The sequence below is a fragment of the Bos javanicus genome, chromosome 8 (assembly GCF_032452875.1).
Source record: "Bos javanicus breed banteng chromosome 8, ARS-OSU_banteng_1.0, whole genome shotgun sequence".
NCBI classification, from domain to species: domain Eukaryota; kingdom Metazoa; phylum Chordata; class Mammalia; order Artiodactyla; family Bovidae; genus Bos; species Bos javanicus.
In genome coordinates, this window is record NC_083875.1 from 84513237 (window position 1) to 84531869 (window position 18633).

The following is an 18633-nucleotide window of genomic DNA, read 5'->3' on the forward strand; positions in this document are numbered from 1 at the left end:
ACAGAGTTTCCATACACTCTACATCCAGCTTACCTTACTGCTAACTTACATCTTACATTTATCATGGTACATTTTCACAGTTATTGAACCAACAATGATACAATACTGTTAACTAAACTCCATACTTTATTTGGATCTCATGAGTTTTCCCCTTCAGATTTTTTTCTGTTCCTGGATCACATCTAGGATGTCAAATCATATTTAGCCTGTCTGCTTTGTCCCCTTTGATCTGTGAATATCTCAGATACTCCTTGTTTTTGATGACCTTGACAGTTTTGAAGAGCCAAGTACTGTCAGAATCTCTCTCAGTTTATGTTCCTCTCGTGGTTAGCGTGGGGTTCTAAGTGCTTGGGAAGACAACAGAAGTAAAGTAACAGTCTCATCAAGTTCTCTTAAGCGTATATGCTGTCATAACTGATGATGCTGACCTGTCCGAGGCAGTGTGTCCCAGTTTTCTAACTGCGAAGTTGCTTTTTGTCCCCTTTCCATACTTTATACTCTTGATGTAAATCATGAAGTACAGCCCACTCTCAGGGTATGGGGAGTTAAGGCATACCACCTTGAGAGGGAACATCTATATAAATTATGTGGAATTTTACCAAGATCTGTCTCACCTCTCTATTTACTCAATCATTTATATCGGCATGTACTCATTGATGTTTATTTTATACTTTGGATTTTAATTCAATACTAAGTTACATTTTTGTTCAAACTGTTCCAGCTTTGGCCATTGGAGGCTCTTTCACGTTGCCTTCTGATCCTCTGACATTCAAAAAACAACTTAGCTATTTTTAAGGATCAAGCTTAGTATGTTAATTATATTCACACTATGCAAAAGACCTCTACAACTTTTCAAAACTTGCAAAACTAAAACTATTCCCATTTTTCCCTCTCTGTAGCACCTGGTAACCATCACTGTGTTGTGTTTCAATGAATTTGACTACTCTAGATATCTCATACAAGTGGAATCACACAGTATTTATCTTTTTCTGACTGGCTTATTTCACTTTGCTTAATGTCCTCAAGGTTCATCCTTCTTTTTCAAGACTGCATAATGCTCAATTGTATGTATACATTACATTTTCTTGCTTCATTCATCCTTTAGTGGACATTTGAGTTGCTCCACCTCTTGGCTACTGTGAATATGTTGCAAAACCTGGGTGTGCAAATATTTCTTCAAGACCTTGCTTTTAATTCTTTTGGATATATATCCAGAAGTGGATTGCTGGATCATAGAAATCATACTAGTTCTACTTTTAATTTTTGAGGAACCACTATACTCTTTTCCATAGTGACTGCAACATTTTACATTCCCACCAACAGTGCACAAGGGTTCTAGTTTCTCTGATCCTTGCCAACATTTGTTACCTTGTGTGGTTTCCTCCAACTTTATGGGTTTGGATTTGAATGCATTTATTCTAGTGGCTAGAGCCACATGATTCAGAGTTCCTTTCAGGAGAATCTGATGTAGGGAGTATACCTGATCTAGCTACTGGATTTTCAGATCAACGGATACATCTGTGCTGAGGCCACAGTCCCCTTCAGCCACTAAGCAAGACATGGTCCAAAGTCAGGTCATTTCTGCCTAACTCTGGACTCCTTCTGAAGGCTCTACCTTTGTCTTAAACCCTCCCGTTTATTTTTTGTGTATTAGAAAGATACCCTTCCCCTAGTAGGTTCTTGCACATCTAATTTTGTCTTGGCATCTACTTCTCTGACACAGCATTTCTGGGAAGAAGTGAAATTAGATATTTAGTTTACTACCATAATTTAACTATTAGGACAATTGCTTCAAATCACCCTCTTTAGTTTGCTGACATTAACATGGTCATAGCCCTGGAAAAAACTTGGTGCCAAATGTGTTTCAAAAGTAATCTGAAGAGTTTTAGAAATAAATTTCTTTCAATGAAAAGAAAAAAAAGATATTTAGTCTAGTGTCTTAATATGGAAGTGACTATTAAGTTTTGAGTTCTTTAAAGATGGGAGAATGAATTACTTCTAATGTGTTATCTGAGAGAAAGTTTATTGTTCTCATTTACTGAAACTTAAAATATTCCATCAAATTACCCAGGGAAATCCAGGTAGCAAAAAATATACAACACTGTCCATTCCTTTAACAGATTTCAAACCAGTTTTAAAAGGCCACAGAGCTATATATAAATATATGAGTGTGTGTGTGTGTGGACACACACACTATACCATTTAAACTACCTCTATATTCTATACTTAAAATTTCAAGTGTAGAAGCATACTTTTTAGAGCTGAGGTAACACCAACTTTCCCTCAACATAACTGCATAGGTGTTTAAGGTTAAGTGTGAATACTCCTGTGAAGTCTCAAGTCACCCGATCAATTCCATTTTGATTTTAGGTAAAAAGCAGTATATTATACTGCATCTGAACGAAACATCTTCAATACGTCTGTGTCCATGTGTCTGTGTCAGTGGAGGGGGGAAGAACAGGTATATGCCAGGGAAACGCTGACTGAACCACAGATAACTGAATGTTAGAAGTCTGCTGTAGTTGGTAACACAGAAACATACACAGTCTTCGTATTCAAAGTCTTCATAGGGATTTCTTCTGTAATTTCTAGAATGGAAAGAAGAAGTTTTAAGGAAATAATTTTTCTATCTATTCTGGATGATATTAAAAAAAAAAATGTTAACTGCCTGGATAGCAAGATATTCAGCCTTACCTTAAGGGAAGCCTAAACTTTGTCTCAGCTACTGGGTGGGGGGGAGGTACTTTTTCCTGAATGACAGGAGTATCTTTTGTCATACATTGTGAACACGCCTGGTAGTTTATGCTAATGAGATGACAATGAGATGACTCAGGGTGGAGCTGGCCACACCAGAAAAAACAATCATACGAGCAATTATACCTATGTAATGAAGTCTTAATATAAACTCTGGACATCAAGGCTCAGGTGAGCTTCTCTGGTTGGTAATACACTGTACATGCTACTGTCATGCTCTGGGGCTAGGAGGAGGTAACACTGTCCATGGCTCCTTGGGGAGAGACGATCTGAAGTTACATACTTGGACTCTCTTCCAGATTTGGCCCTTTGCATCTCTTCCCTTGGCCTGATTCTAGTTTTTTTTTTCCTTTCCCTATAATAAATATGGTCATGAGTACAACAGCTACCATAAGTTCTGTGAATTCTGCTTGTAAATTATCAAACCTGAGAGTAATTTTGGGAAACTCTCTGAAATGTGCAGTTGGTGTCAGGGGGACCAGAGTCTTGTCCGAAGTCTTTTGTCTGCCTAGCTCCTAATACTTGGGGTTAGAAGTTTTAGGCAGATTTCTCGAGGACTGTGTTCTTAACTTAACTAATCTTAACTAATCTGAGTACTGACTAAGATGTACCTACATCCTCACTCAAATAGTATTTTCTTTTTTTTTGAATGCATGAATTCCTTTATTGAAAATATTGGGCTAGCACTGCATTACATACACTGAATATCCATAAATGAAGGGCTACACATGTCTGATGGACAATATTGTCAAACAGTATTTTCTATGTCTACAGAAAAGGCCTAGACTCAATTCTAAGCAAGTAGCTCAGAGTTGTGGTTTCTAAATACTAACACCTTACAATAGGAAGAACAATCAGTTCCAAGTTTAGGGAAGAAAGAGTATATGATAAACCAAGGACACTTACAATGTCAGAAAGCAAGAAGTTATCAAAGATTGAAGGCTCAGGTCAAAAGATATAGGAGACAATATGACTAAAGATAAAATATTTGAGCATCCAAAAGTATAACACAGATGTTATAGATCAAAACACACTGAATACATAAAAGCTCAAAGAAAATGGGGACAGAAAGGAGAGAGAGAAAGAGAGAGAGAACAAAAGAAAGCCACAACTACTGAGCCTATGAGCTCCGGAGCCCACACTCCACGATCAAAGAGCCCATACACACCAACTACTGAGCCTGAGTGCCACAACTAGAAAGTCCGTCTGCTGCAACTAAAACCCAACACAGCTAAATTAAAAACAAGAAAAAGTGTCCCTGTATACTGGATAATTTAGAAAGCCATATGCATGCCCAGAGCAGTATGCGTACATAGAGAGACCTGAGAAGACCCTAGGCATTCGATTCTGATAAAAATAAAAGGCTTTTGTGGCCAAAGGTGGCTGACTTTCAGGACTTGGTGCAAAAAGAAAGAGAAGCCTAAGGCAGGGCCTGGCAGAGTTGAAGGAGTGGCCCAGAAAAGACCCAATCTTTAAAGACTAGGAGAAATGGGTATTTTATTTTTAAACTTTTAGTTCCTGGAAGTCAAAAAAACTCTTGTCAAAATATTAATAAAGGAACTATTTTTAAAAATAATTTGGAAAAGTCATAGACAGTTACAGGGTTCAATCATTAAAAACAGCAAATCCTGGGGAGGAGAACCTAATTTCCAGAGTCACCACATTCAAATATCCAGTTCTCAACAACCAAAAAATTACAAGGCATACAAAATATAGGAAAGTATGGCCCATTCACAGAAAAACATAAGTAACAGAATCTGTCCCTGAGAAAGTGCAGATACCTGAACTTAACAGACAGACTGTCTTAATCAACTGTCTTAAATGGAAAACAACAGACTAACGGAAAGGCCAATGGAAACCACAGACAAAGAACTAAGAAACCACGAAAACTATCAACAAAATGAGAATATCAATAGAGAAATTATAAAAAGGAATTAAACAGAAATAGTGGAAATGAAAAGTACAATAACTGAAATTAAAAGTCACTTGCGGGACTTCCCTAGCAGGCCTCTGGTCCCTTCTGATGCAGTGGGTGAGGGTTCAATCCCTGGTCAGGGACCTAAGATCCCACATGCCTCATGGCCAAAAAACCCCAGAAAACATAAGACAGAATGATACTGTAACAAATCCAATAAAGATTCTTAAATGGTTCACATCAAAAATTCTTTAAAAAAAACAGTCACTAGACAAGTTTAACAGCATAGTTTAGCAGACAGAAGAATCAGTGAACTTGAAGATAGGATATGTGAAATCATCCAGTCTGAAGGAGAAGAAAAGAGAATGAAGAAAAGTGGACAGAACCTAAGAAGCCTGTGAGACACAGGCCAAGTGACCAACATACATTTTATGGGAGTTTCAGGAAGAAAAGAATATAAAGAATATTTGAAAAAATAAAAACCAAATCATGAAAGCAGCAAAAGAGATGGAAAATACCAGGGATTCTCAGTAAGACTAAAAGATTAATTTCTAACCAGAAACCATGGGAGCAACAAGGCAAAGGGGTAACATATTTAAAGTGCTAAAAGAAAAAACTATCAGCAAAGAATTCTCCATTTAACAAAACAGAGTTCTTCTTAATTTTTTCTTCAAAAATTAAGGAACAATTAAGACATTTCCAAGTAAACAAACATTGAGGGAGGAGATCATTACTACCAGCTCTGACCACAAAGAGACGCTACATGGATCGTTCAGGCTGAAATGAAAGGGTGCCAGACAGTGAATCAAAGTCATGTTGCTGCTGCTTTTAATTTTTAACCCCACTTTTTGTTTTCTACATGATTTAAAAGTAAATACATAAAACACAATTAAGAATTTATGTTTTGGGGCACATAATTATAAAGATATAAATCCTGACAAGAATACAAATGGGGACAGAGCTGTATAGAAGCAGAGTTTTTGTATGTTATAAAAGTCAAACTGGCATCAATTCAAACTAGACTGTTATAAATTTCACGTTAGTTGTAATCCCCATGGTAAACACTAGCATCTTAAGAGAAAAAATCACAAAAGGAAGTGAGAAAATAGTACAATACAAAAAAATCAACTGAACACAAAAGGTGACAGTAATGGAGGAAATGAAGACAAAGAAGGCACAAGGCTCCTAGAAAAAATGTCCCAGTAAAATGTGAGAGCTTCTTCCTTATCAGTAACTATTATTTTTCTTTTTAACCAGAGCCTAACTGACCTGGAGAAAGAGAAATACCCATCTCTAGGCCCCTTCAGCCTTCCTTTCTACCTAAAGAGGAAATATTAAAAAGCTGAGTAAACATCTGTGAAGGTCACAGCTCAGAGGCATAGGCCCACTAAAGACTGAAAACTAACTTTAAAATTATAGAACACTTCTGCCACTTCTCCTCCCCTCATACTCTACTACATCAGAAGGGCTCCTGTATAATAGGGTATTACAGCTGAAAGGATGTGCAAAGTTCTGACCATATTTAAAAAGGAATCTCTAGGGAAACCATAAAACAACAGAAGGAAATTGGAGCCTCTGGAGCCTACAGCAACAATAAACAATTATAGCCTAATTCCTAGAAGATAAACATAAAACTTTACAATGAAGGCCTACCTTACCTCAGTTCCCTTTCCCCAAAACATCATGTACTGCTATCAACCAAATATCACAAGTTATTCTAAAAGGGAACACAGTAGGAAGAGATGAAGCAAGCATCACCACTAGACTCAGATGTGACAGAGATTTTGAAATTATCAGACTGGGTATTGAAAAGAACTAGGATTAATGTTAAGGATGCTAATAGAAAGGGTGGACAACATTGAAGAACAGATGGGTATGTAAGCACAAAGATGGAAATACTAAGAAAGAATTAAAAGGAAATGTTAGAAATCAAAAACTGTAACAGAAATGCAGAATGCATTATACCAAAAAATTTATACTCAAGAACAGCATATTCAAACTTCAGAAAATCAAAGATATGACTACTTTGGGAAAGACAATGTCTAGTAACTTTCCACCAGTGCTGGGAGACACAAATCTTGATTTAGAAACTCCAATAAATCCCACGCTATAAGGCTGTAAAAATAAAAGGATGAAGTGACAAAAGGTTTTTGGGATGACAAGAAGGATGGCTATTAATCAGAAAAAAACAGATCCCATTAAGGGAAGCTATTTGAGGAAATGATTCCAGTAGCATCAGCATTAAAATGAACACCCATGTGAAACGGGATTATAGAAAAGAACACAAGGGGAGGGCTAAAAAGTCAATAGAGAAATTGTTGGAACAGCCACAGAAGCTGAAATCACAGAAGTGGATGATGTAAGTGGGAGTAAGAGAAAACCTATCTTTAAAGACACTAGCCCGTGTCTTGTCCTGACTGTCTTCTCAATTATGGAATGGAGAATGTCAACTAATGACCTAACTCTTCACATTTTTATGCAGCTCACTGAGAAAAGGCATGCTTTATAAGTTGTAAAGGAGGAGGCACATAAAGTCAGTTATGTTTCCTTTAAGCTGTTATTTTAAGATACAGTGATCATTTTGATTCTCGGGGAAGAGGACAATTTTGGGATCAGCAAACAAGCTAACTTACCTAGAAGCGTATGTTTTTAATAATATACCATTATATATTTTTAGATTTATTTCCAAAACAAAAAGTAATCATCCTTTTAATTATTATCAATATTCACAATATGGCAAATTTCTGGAGACAGCAAAAAAGTAAAAGAAAACAATAGCATAATCTCTTACACATATAATCTACAAATGATTGATGGTATCAAAATCTATTTTCAAGAAAATAAAAACAAAAATGAAAAAGATTAGCATGTTCTAAAATCTCCTCACCTTCTGTTTGAGTCTCATTCAGAAACAGCTTTAGCTTCCTGCTCCGGAGGCCAAACATCTTGGCAGCTTCATACAGAAGACCTTGGTGGGTAAGCCCATTCTGTCCAAGTGGATTTTCAAGCAGAAGAGTGCCTACTGTTCCCATTAAACACTCTATAGAAAAATAAAAAAGATTTAAATACTGAGAGTTCACCCTCTCGCTGGTGGATCCCTACTGGAGGTGGTGACCAGCTCTACTGGGCAGAGCTACAGGCTTGAAAGCCAGACGTGGGTACAAGAGTGGGATTCACTGTAGAAATAGAAAATATTCCACTGGGGGAAAGAAGAAAGGGAAGAAAAAACAATGAGTATAAGAGCCCAGGAGTTTAGGGAAGAGATATTCAGTAAACAGTCAAACGAAGCACATGAAGACAGTAATAAATGTGCACAATGAGGATCTTAAAATATCAAGGAAAAACAAGTGTCGATCTAGTCTGCTGATTAAGGTGTGGATACTTACAACAGTTCTCAGAACATATTTCAAGAGAAAAAGGGGAAAAATTACCAATTACAATGGTCTGGCACTTAGACAATTCAGCTTCATTTGGCTGTAATTTTTACCTAACCAATTTATCTTATTTCCTAACCATGTTAGATGGACGGGTGTTCTACATAAACACACCAAAGAAACAGGCCATGAGTGTCCCCCAAAGAAACGTGGGCGTCTACATTTTAAATTACTAAGTTGAAACTGACTTGAAAAATCCATATAAATCAGAAAGATTGAACATTAAAGGAATCTTAACACCTAGCATTCCATTACCTGCCCGCTGAGTGTTCACAGCTGGGGGAGGTACGCACCTTGTGGATCTGCATTCAAGAGCTGTAGGTTGATGTACTGACAGAGAAGAGTACTAGGACTGTCCACCACAGACAGCGCTGATCCTGCAGTCACACACAGTGTTTTCCCACTAAGATTCAGTAAGTTGGTTTGGTTTTTTATTTCTAAAAATAACAACAACAACAAAAAAAACAATCATTCTTTAGGGAGAACAGTTCAGAGCTGAAGTCATTCACTTTTTCTTACTTAATTATTAAACTATCATGTACCTTTATAGTGACGCTTTCCACTTAATTTACATTTATTAAAGAACACTGCCTTTTCTATAAAATTAGACATTAATGACATGCACATAGTAGGAAATCTTAATGTTGCAAAATAACATAATATTCATAACTTATAAATAAAGCAAATTAATTTCCCCCTTTAGTATTTTTTCCTCCATACTATGCATGTGCTCAGTCGCTCAGCTGTGTCTCTTTGTGACCCCACGGAGTGTAGCCCGCCGGGCTCCTCTGTCCATGGACTTTTCCAGGCAACACTGGAGTGGCTGCCATTTCCTACTCCAGAGGATCTTCCCAATCCAGGGATTAAACCTGAGATTCTTGTGTCTCCTGCATTGGTAGGTGGATTTTTTATCACTGTGCCACCTGGGAAGCCCCATAGTATAGGTTCCTTTTAAAATTTCTTCCTACATAAACTTACCATGAAAAGAAACCTTATGTCAAAAAAATTATGGTCAGAAGGTAAACTGACTAATGAATATAGTCAACTATAGCAAGACACACAGAACAGACATAGTGTAATTTCATTTATATACAATTAAATATTGTTTCAATGGTAAAGAACCCGTCTGCCAATGCAGGAGACGCAAGAGACGTGGGTTCAATCCCTGGGTTGGGAAGATCCCTGGAGAAGGAAAGGGGAGTTGGACACAAGGAACTGGATACAACTGAGCACACCCATGCTAAACACTGCTTGAGGTAGAAGATTAGTTATAGTTACTATGTTCCTAAAGGTCAATGTGGGGCCCAGGCACACCTCAGCTTTCACAGGCTGCCACTTGCTGGGTCAGAGGGGACAGCAAGCAACCCACACTAACCTTTCCTGTAACCTCCCATCTTTTGAGCCAGGTACAAGAGCAACTCTCTGGCAAAGCTCTTCTGCAAGTCCACAGACTGTCAGTGTTAGACGTGGCTAGACAGATGTGTTCCAGTCTTTTTCTTTCTTATTTTACAATGACTTGAGACAGAGATCCAAGCTGTCCACTGACTGACTTACCAGCTTCCCTTGGTGGATCTGGGTCAGAGATTTTTCCCCAGATCCTCCAATGAACCATCTGTCTTTTAGATCTTACTTTTCCAAGTTTCTCCCATATCAAGTTTGTGTCCCTTACTCAGCCTTAAATGATACAACAGCAAATGGTTTTCATGTTGCTTCTATCAATTTATAATCCAACATTAAATGACAGTTGCTATTACATAATATCCCTGACAACATCTGATATTATGAAATTTTTCTGGTTTTTTGCCAATCTGGTTGCATGTAACAGTACCTCATTGTGGTTTCTACTATTGAGGTAGAGCAGTGTTTTCTTTATTGGCCACTTAGATTTCTTCTTTTAAGCTATTTAGACATTTCACAAAATGAACATTCAAATTTATTAATTGAGTGTATTAGTTTCCTATGGCTGTTGTAGTAATCACAAACCGAGGAGGGGAGTGGTGGAGGGTGAGGTAAGCAAGACAGCTTAAAACAACAAAAATGTATTGTCTCACAGCTTCCTGAAGGTGATACGTTCAGAATCTGTCAATAAGGCCATGCTCCCTCTGAAGCCTGTAAAGGAATTCTTTCTTTTCTCTTCCTAACTTCTAGAGGTTCCCAGCAATCTTCGGTGTTTCTTGGCTTGCAGGTTTGCCTAATTCCAATTTCTGTCCCTGTCACCACATAGCCTTCTGTTTCTGTCTTCACATGGCCCTTTTCTTATAAGGACACATACTGGGGTAGTGCCCACCTTACTCTAGTATTATGTTAACTAATTCTAATACATATGCAATGAACCTGTTTTTCAAAGGTCACATTTGAGTGCACTGGGGGTAGGGAAGAGGACTTCAACATATCTTTTTTTGGGTAGAGATGGTGGGGTGCTAGTACCACAGTTAAACCCATGACAGTAGGAGGAAATGCACTTATAATTCTTTAAAATTTTATGTAGGCTTGTCTTATTGAGAATTTGGATTTAAGATGCAGATACTATGTCTAATAAAGTTAAAACTCAAGAGGGAAGTCTCTGAAGCCTAGAATACATCACATGGCTAACAGGAAAGACAGCAGATTAGAATCTTCATCTCCTATTAAGTTCAGTGTTCTATCAGCCACATCACACAAAGGAGGCACAAAGAGACAGGGCAGGCAGGAAGTACTGTAGAGGCCAGCCCTGACTCAGAGTTAGGAAAAAGGCAAAGGTTATGTATCATAACTGTTACCAAATTAAGATCTTCACTGATTCACCTCATGTCAAAGGACACAGGTGAATACCTTTGACTTCCCACATACCTGTTTCACCAAGGAAGACAGCCAGCTCTGTATTTTTTACACCAAAAATGCTAGTAACAACATTCTTCAGTTTTACAAGGTCCAACCTATTATCTCCTTTTGGATTTTCCAGAAGTAATACTCCACCTAAAAAGCCACAAATATAAGTGAAACTGAAAAAAAAAAGTTAAATTTGAATGAAAAGTCAAGGGGAACATCATCTATATATTTTCTTTGGTCAATGTCTATTCATGTCTTCCCATTTTCTAATTAAATTTTTAAAAACTGCTGACTTTTAAGAGTTCATTATATATTCTGCATACATACATCCTTTGTTGTATACGTGATTTGCAAAGATCTTCTACTAGTCTATAGCTTTTTTTTTTTTTAAATCATTTTCACAGGATCTTTCACAAAGCAGGATTTAAAATTCTGAAGAAGTTCGACTTCCTAGTTTTTCTTTTTATGAACTGGACTTTTATTACTAAGTCTTAAAAACTCTTTGCCTAATTCTGAATCCTAAAAATTTTGTTTTCTCCTAAATGTTTCATAGTATCATACTTACGCCTGTAATCCCTTTTAATTTACTCTCTGGACAAGGTGTAACACTTAGGTCTAGGACAATTTTTGCATATGTATGTCTAACTGCCTGGTACCATATAATGAAAAGACTAGTCAATTAAATCACTTTTGCTGATCTACTGAGTGCAGCATTATAACAGCATCATCTTTTTGGATTTGAAACAGCTCAGCTGGAATTCCATCACCTCCACTAGCTTTGTTTGTAGTAATGTTGCCTAAGGCCCACTTGACTTCACAATCCAGGATGTCTGGCTCTAGGTGAGTGATTACACTGTTGTGGTTATCTGGGTCATGAGACATGTTTTGTACAGTTCTTCTGTGTATTCTTGCCATCTCTTCCTAATATCTTCTGCATTGTTAGGTCCATACTGTTTTTGTCCTTTATCATCCCCACCTTTGCATGAAATGTTCCGTTGGTATCTGTTCACTTAAGAAGGCTTTCTTATTTCTCCTTGCTATTCTTTGGAATTAAGCATTCAGCTGGGTATATTTTTCCTTTTCTCCTTTGCCTTTTGCTTCTCTTCTCTTCTCAGCTATTTGTAAGGCCTCCTCAGACAAGGATTTTACCTCTTCGCATTTCTTTTTCTTGGGGATAGTTTTGATCAGCACCTACTGTACAATGTTACGATCCTCTGTCCACAGAGTGTTCTTCAGGCACTCTAACAGATCTAATCCCTTGAATCTATTTGTCACTTCCACTGTATAATCATAAGGGATTTAATTTAGGTCATACCTGAATGGTTTAGTGGTTTTCCCTACTTCAGTTTAAGTCTGAATTTTGCAATAAGGAGTGCGTGGTAGTGGAGCCTAATTTATTCTCTGTAGTTGGTTGGAGTAGAGCAGTTATGGTCTAGACGTTTTTTTGTCTTGCTAGGTTCCCCTTGAAGAGACAGCAGGATTTTCTGTGTGCGTGCGTGCTTAGTCGTTTCAGTCATGCCTGACTCTTTGCGACCTCACGGACTGTACCAGAGAGGCTCCTCTGTCCATGGGATTCTCCAGGCAAGAACTGGAGTGGGTTGCCACGCCCTCCTCAGGGGATCTTCCTGACTCAGGGATTGAACCTGCATCTCTTGTTTCCTGCATTGGCCACAGGGTTCTTTACCACTAGTGCCACCTGTGAACATTCTGCTGGGGTGTTTATATTCATGCCCGTTGGTCTTTCATGGTTGCCGGCTTCTTCAGCTCCGAGTCTGGGATACATGAAGCAAAAAGAAAAACTAGGGAATTTTCCATCTTCTTACTTGATCCCAAGATTCTTAGTTGGTCTGCCTTCTTCCCTCCACCATTAAGAGTCTTCTTATGCTTGCTTTTATATATCATGTCTAGGGTGTTTAGCTGTCCTTTGTGGGGAGAACAGGGAAAAGTATGTCTACTTCACTTCCTAGAAGTGGAAGTTCAATCATTTACTTTTTTTTTTACCAATTCTCTTATAATAGCCTTAAAAACATTCATAGGTTTAACTAAAAAATAAAATAAAAGCTATGGAATTCATTTACTCTTACCTTGCTCACTGCCATTTGTACAAATGTTAAGATTGACATATGCACAAGCAGGGCCATGCGTGGAAGATCCTTTGGTGAGTGTAATTTCCAGGTCAGACCCTTTTAACTAAGCATATGAGAAAATGTGACTGGGTAACTACAGCATCGGATCAGTGTCACCAACTAAGATAGCAACTATTCAGCAAGAATAAGAGCTCTACACAATTCTGAGAGCATATTTAATCTAATTACTAAAACAGCCAAGAGCTACATTTCCCCCCACTTTTATCTTATTCTTTCCCATTGAAAAGACAGTCACATTCAGGGCCTGCTTGTCTGTTCCATTTGTCCCATACAAAATAGGATCAACACAAGGAACATATGACTGAATATATGATTAACTGATATAGAAAAGAATTTTTTTCTTTCAGATATACTTCTGAATTACTGGCCAATATTTTTCATATCTTGGTCAGATTTCACAGTTACATCTAAAATGTACCAACAAGAAATGAAATTGTAATTCTATGTATAACTTATTACCATAAAAGTAAACTGCTTTTCAAGTCAAGTGCTATTTACACAATACTAATTTTTATAGTTTTAGATAAGACAGCACCATAAAGTCATCTAACAATTCTTATGTATGTCCTGGTTACCTTTTCCAAGAGAATAGCTCTAATTTTCTTTTTTCTCTTTTAGACCTCACTCTCTAATCCTATTCACTATTCTCCAGAGAAGACTAAGAACTATACTAATTGCTACCAGGGGAGAGAACATCAAGATATGACTAAAAATCTTAACATAAAATTTAATCCTAAATCACTTACTAATTCAACAGAATTCAGAACTTACCTGCATTTTTTCTTGAATAAGTATTTCATCCGATATAGGAACTGGATATGGTTTCAAAGGAGACTTTATGGTAGCAAATATGAAGTCTGTGTGGCTTTCGATAACATTATTCAGATATTTTCCCTCAGAAGTTGCTTTATAATAAACTGTTATTTCATCAGTTGGAACCAGATTACACTGAAAACACAAAAAGAAAATTTAAAAGGGAAGCACACTTGTCAATTAAAACATAAAACACTGTTAAACAGAGCTGATGATCCCACACTGAATCATTATGGAAGGGTACGATATCCTGACAAATTCTCTGGGAAAAAAAGCAAGAATTCACAAAGCTTTTAATTGAGACATAGTTCATAAGCACACCATTATCTATTGGAGTGGCTACCTCAGACCCTGAACTCAGTCTCAAAAACCTGACCAGATGAGGACAACTTGTGGGGGGCCCTCCCTGAGATAGAAACTCTCTGGCTCTCTCACCCAGTAAGGGAAGGCAATGGGTTTTGTGCACTTGCTCTGGCTCTCAGCTTCTTGAATGAGGAAGAACCACCTCATTCCATCCAGATCCAACAATCTCTCTCTCCCCTGAGCTAAGAACCCTTCCACACTGAGTGCACCTCTACTCTTCTTCAGAGGTGTTTGCTGTCATCTCTGATAACCATATGTGCCAGCCAGGAGGACTACCTATCCAGAAGATGGTTTTGTGGACGCCCTAAGGAACTGAAAAAGGAAGACAAGGAGCACATGTCAACAGAAAGCTTCCGATCAGAGAAACAAGAGTCACAATTAGCTTGGGAGTGAACAAGGAAAGGGAAAAGAGGCCTAAGAAGTATAATCTGAATGGATCGTAGATCAATGATAATCAGTAATAAATTACTGTGGTTTATATTACCTGTGTCTCCTCTCTTTCCCAACAAGCAAAACAAAAACCAAAACAAAACTCTAAACAGTAGCTTATCTTTAATTTCACAAACTGACCTTTTTGCGAAGTTTCTGGATACGATTGATGACTTCCCGAGCCATTCCTTCATCCACCATTGACTGGTCAGGGGTGACATCTAAGAGAACCAAAACCTGTAGGAATGAACAGTGTACACCATGACAATCAAACATAGAAAAAACAGTTCTTTCAAACTCAGCAAAATGGTGTTTAAATTCTTTGAAGTCTATAATGCAGCACCATTCAATCACAAAACTGAGTCAAAGACATGAAATTAGTCTCTTTATAGTTTGAGTCCTCCGTTGTAAACAGTTATTTTCTCATCTGGAGAAAAAGGTGCAACTTTTCATTTTTCTTCTGAAGGGTGTTGCTCACAGGAGATGTCCTGAGACCAACTTAAACCACTTCAGTATTCTTGCCTTGAGAACCCCATGGACAGAATGAAAAGGCAAAAAGATGTAACACCAGAAGATGAGCCCCCCAGGTCAGTAGGTGTCCAATATACTAATGGGGAAGAACAGAGAAATAGCTCTAGAAAGAATGAAGAGGCTGTGCCAAAGCAGAAACAATGCTCAGTTGTGAATGTGTCTGATGGTGAAAATAAAGTCTGATGCTGTAAAGAACATATTGCATAGAAATCTGGAAAGTTCGGTCCATAGGTCAAGGTAAATTGGACGTGGTAAAACAGTAGATGGCAAAAGTGAACACTGATATCTTAAGAATCAGTGAAGTAAAATGGATGGGAATGGGAGAATTTAATTCAGATGATCATTATATCTATACTGTGGGCAAGAATCCCTTGGAAGAAATGGAGTAGCCCTCATGGTCAATAAGAGTCCAAAATGTAGTACTTGGGTGCAATCTCAAAAATGAACAGAATGATCTTGGTTCCCTTCTAAGGCAAACCATTCAACATTATGGTAATCCAAGTCTATGCCCCACCACTAATGTCAAAGAAGCTGAAGTTGACTGCTTCTATGAAGACCTATAAAACCTCTAGAACAAACACCAAAAAAAGAGGTCCTTTTCATCACAGGGGACTGGAAAGCAAAAGTAGGAAGTCAAGAGATACCTGGAGTAACAGGCAAGTTAGGCCTTAGAGTACACAATGAAGGAGGGCAAAGGCTAACAGAATTTTGTCAAGAGAACACACTGGTCACAGCAAATACCCTCTTCCAACAACACAAGAGACAACTCTACACAAGGATATCAACAAATGGTCAACACTGAAATCAGATTAATCATATTCTTTGTTGCCAAGGATGGAGAAAGTCTATACAGTTAGCAAAAACAAGACCTGAAGTTGACTGTGGCGCAGATCATGAGCTCCTTATTGCCAAATTCAGACTTAAATTGAAGAAAGTAGGGAAAACCACAAGACCATTCAGGTATGACTTAATCAAACCCCTTATGATTATACAGTGCAGTGACAAGTAGATTGAAGGGACTAGATCTGGTAGACAGAGTGCCTCAAGTACTCTGTCTTGTACAAACGGATGAAGGTTTGTAACACTGTACAGGAGGTGGTAACCAGATCCATCCCCAAGGAAAAGAAATGCAAGAAGGCAAGTGGTTGTCTGAGGACTTACAAATAGCTGAGAAAAAGAGAAGCAAAAGGCAAAGGAGAAAGGGAAAGATATACCCAACTGAATGCAGAGTTCCGAAGAAGAGCAAAGAGGTAAGAAAGCCTTTAAAAATGAACAATACCATGAAACAGAGGAAAATAATAGAATGGGAAAGACTAGAGAACTCTTCAAAAAATTAGGTACCAAGGGAACATTTCATGCAAAGATGGATACAATAAAGGACAGAAATGGTAAGGACCTAACTGAAACAGAAGAGATTAGGAAGAGGTGGCAAGAATACACAGAAGAACTATAGAAAAAAGATATTAATGACCTGGATAACCATGATGGTGTGATCACTCACCTAGAGCCAGAAATCCTGGACTGTGAAGTCAAGAGGGTCTTAGGAAGCATCATTATGAACAAAGCTAGTGGAGGTGATGGAATTCCAGTTGAGCTATTTCACATCCTAAAAGATGATGCTATAGTGCTGCACTCAATATGCCAGCAAATTTGGAAAACTCAGCAGTGGCCACAAGACTGGAAAAGGTCGGTTTTCATTCCAATACCAAAGGAGGGCAATGCCAAAGAATGTTCAAACTACTATACAATTGTGCTCGTTTCACGTGCTAGCAAGGTAATACTCAAAATCCTGCAAGACAGGCTTCCACAGTATGTGAACTGAGAAATTTCAGATGTACAGCCTGTATTTAGAAAAGGCAGAGGAAGCAAGAGATCAAATTGCTGACATATGCTGGATCATAAAGAAAACAAGGAATTCCAGGAAACCATCTACTTCTGTTTCATTAACTATGCTAAAGCCTTTGACTGTGTTTATCACAACAAACTGTGAGAAATCTTAAAGAGATGGGAATACCAGACCATCTTAGCTGTCTCCTGAAAAATCTGTATGCAGGTCAAAAAGCAGCGGTTAGAACAGGATATGGAACAATGGATTGGTTCCAAATTGAGTAAGGAATATGTCAAGGCTATATATTGTCAAACTGCTTATTTAACTTATATGCAGAGCACATCATGTGAAATGCTGGGCCAGATGACTCACAAGCTGGAATCAAGATAGCCAGGAGAAATATCAACAACCGCAGATGATGCCACTGTAAAGGCTGAAAAAGAGGAAGTAAAGAACCTCTTAAGGATGGAGAAAGAGGGTGGAAAGCTGGCTTAAAACTCAATATACAAAAAACAAAGATCATGGCATCCAGTCTCATCACTTCCTGGCAAACAAATGAGGAAAAAGTGAAAAGAGTGGCAGATTTTATTTTTTTGAGCTCCAAAATCACTGTGCACGGTGACAGCAGCCACGAAATTAAGAGACACTTGCTCTTTGGAAGAAAAGCTATGACAAACCAAGACAGCATATTAAAAAGTAGAGACATCACTAGGATGACAAAGTTCTGTATACTCAAAAGCTATGGTTTTTCTAGCAGTCACGTACGGATGTGAGAGCTGGACTGTAAAGAAGGCTGAGTGCCAAGGAATTGATGCTTTTGAATTGTGGTGCTGGAGAAGACTCTTGAGAGTCCTTTGGACAGCAAGGAGATCAAACCAGTCAATCCAAAAGGAAATCAACCCTGAATATTCACTGAATGTACTGATGCTGAAGCTCCAGTACTTTAGCCACCTGATAAAAAGTCTACTCATTGGAAAAGATCCTGAATCTGGGAAAGATTAAGGGCAGGAGGACAAATGGGCAACAGAGGAGGAGATGATTGGATGGCATCACTGACTCAATGGAGATGACTTTGGTCAAATTTTGGGAGATAGTGAAGGACAAGGAAAGCAGGTATGCTGTAGTTCATGGGTTGCAAACAATAAGACACGACTTAGCAACTGAACAACAATAACAACATGGAACTCTGCTTTCTAATAAATAATATCAACTCTGCTCATAAATAAAATCACCAATCATGAAGCTAGTACAGCAGTGTAACTTTTCATAACAGATTCACCACAAACAAGTGAACCTCAAAGCAGCCATCTCCGTTGTTTTCTTTAACCATGACCTATTCTATCCACTGGTTGGTTTGTGCAATTCAAGATACAATTTCTATAATGGGCCACAATACTTTTTAAAATTGCCACCTTCCTGTCAACTTTATCCACTATTTCATCTTCTCTGTCATAAAGGTTGTCAATGATGATGTGGTAATAATGACAGTATCACTTCTATTATAGAGGGGAATACATATATATATATGAATTAGGCACCATCCCCATTTACATTTTTGAGGACACTCAAAGATAACAAACTTGCTCCATTTTATGAAGATGCATAGGAGGT

At 38.0% G+C, this 18633-nt stretch overlaps 1 protein-coding gene across 2 annotated transcripts in view; it reads right to left on the bottom strand.

The window, feature by feature from the left end:
* Positions 1-2006: 2006 nt before the first annotated feature.
* Positions 2007-18633, bottom strand: part of IARS1 (isoleucyl-tRNA synthetase 1) — an 81259-nt gene continuing 64632 nt past the window's right edge. For both annotated transcript variants that reach the window (XM_061426194.1, XM_061426195.1), the window contains exons 28-34: positions 14805-14900; positions 13830-14006; positions 12996-13101; positions 10933-11058; positions 8397-8540; positions 7557-7709; positions 2007-2588 (exon numbers count right to left, since the gene is read on the bottom strand). In XM_061426194.1, the coding sequence (XP_061282178.1) occupies positions 2506-2588; positions 7557-7709; positions 8397-8540; positions 10933-11058; positions 12996-13101; positions 13830-14006; positions 14805-14900 (885 nt within the window). In that variant the 3' untranslated portion in view covers positions 2007-2505. The remainder of the gene's footprint in view (positions 2589-7556; positions 7710-8396; positions 8541-10932; positions 11059-12995; positions 13102-13829; positions 14007-14804; positions 14901-18633) is intronic.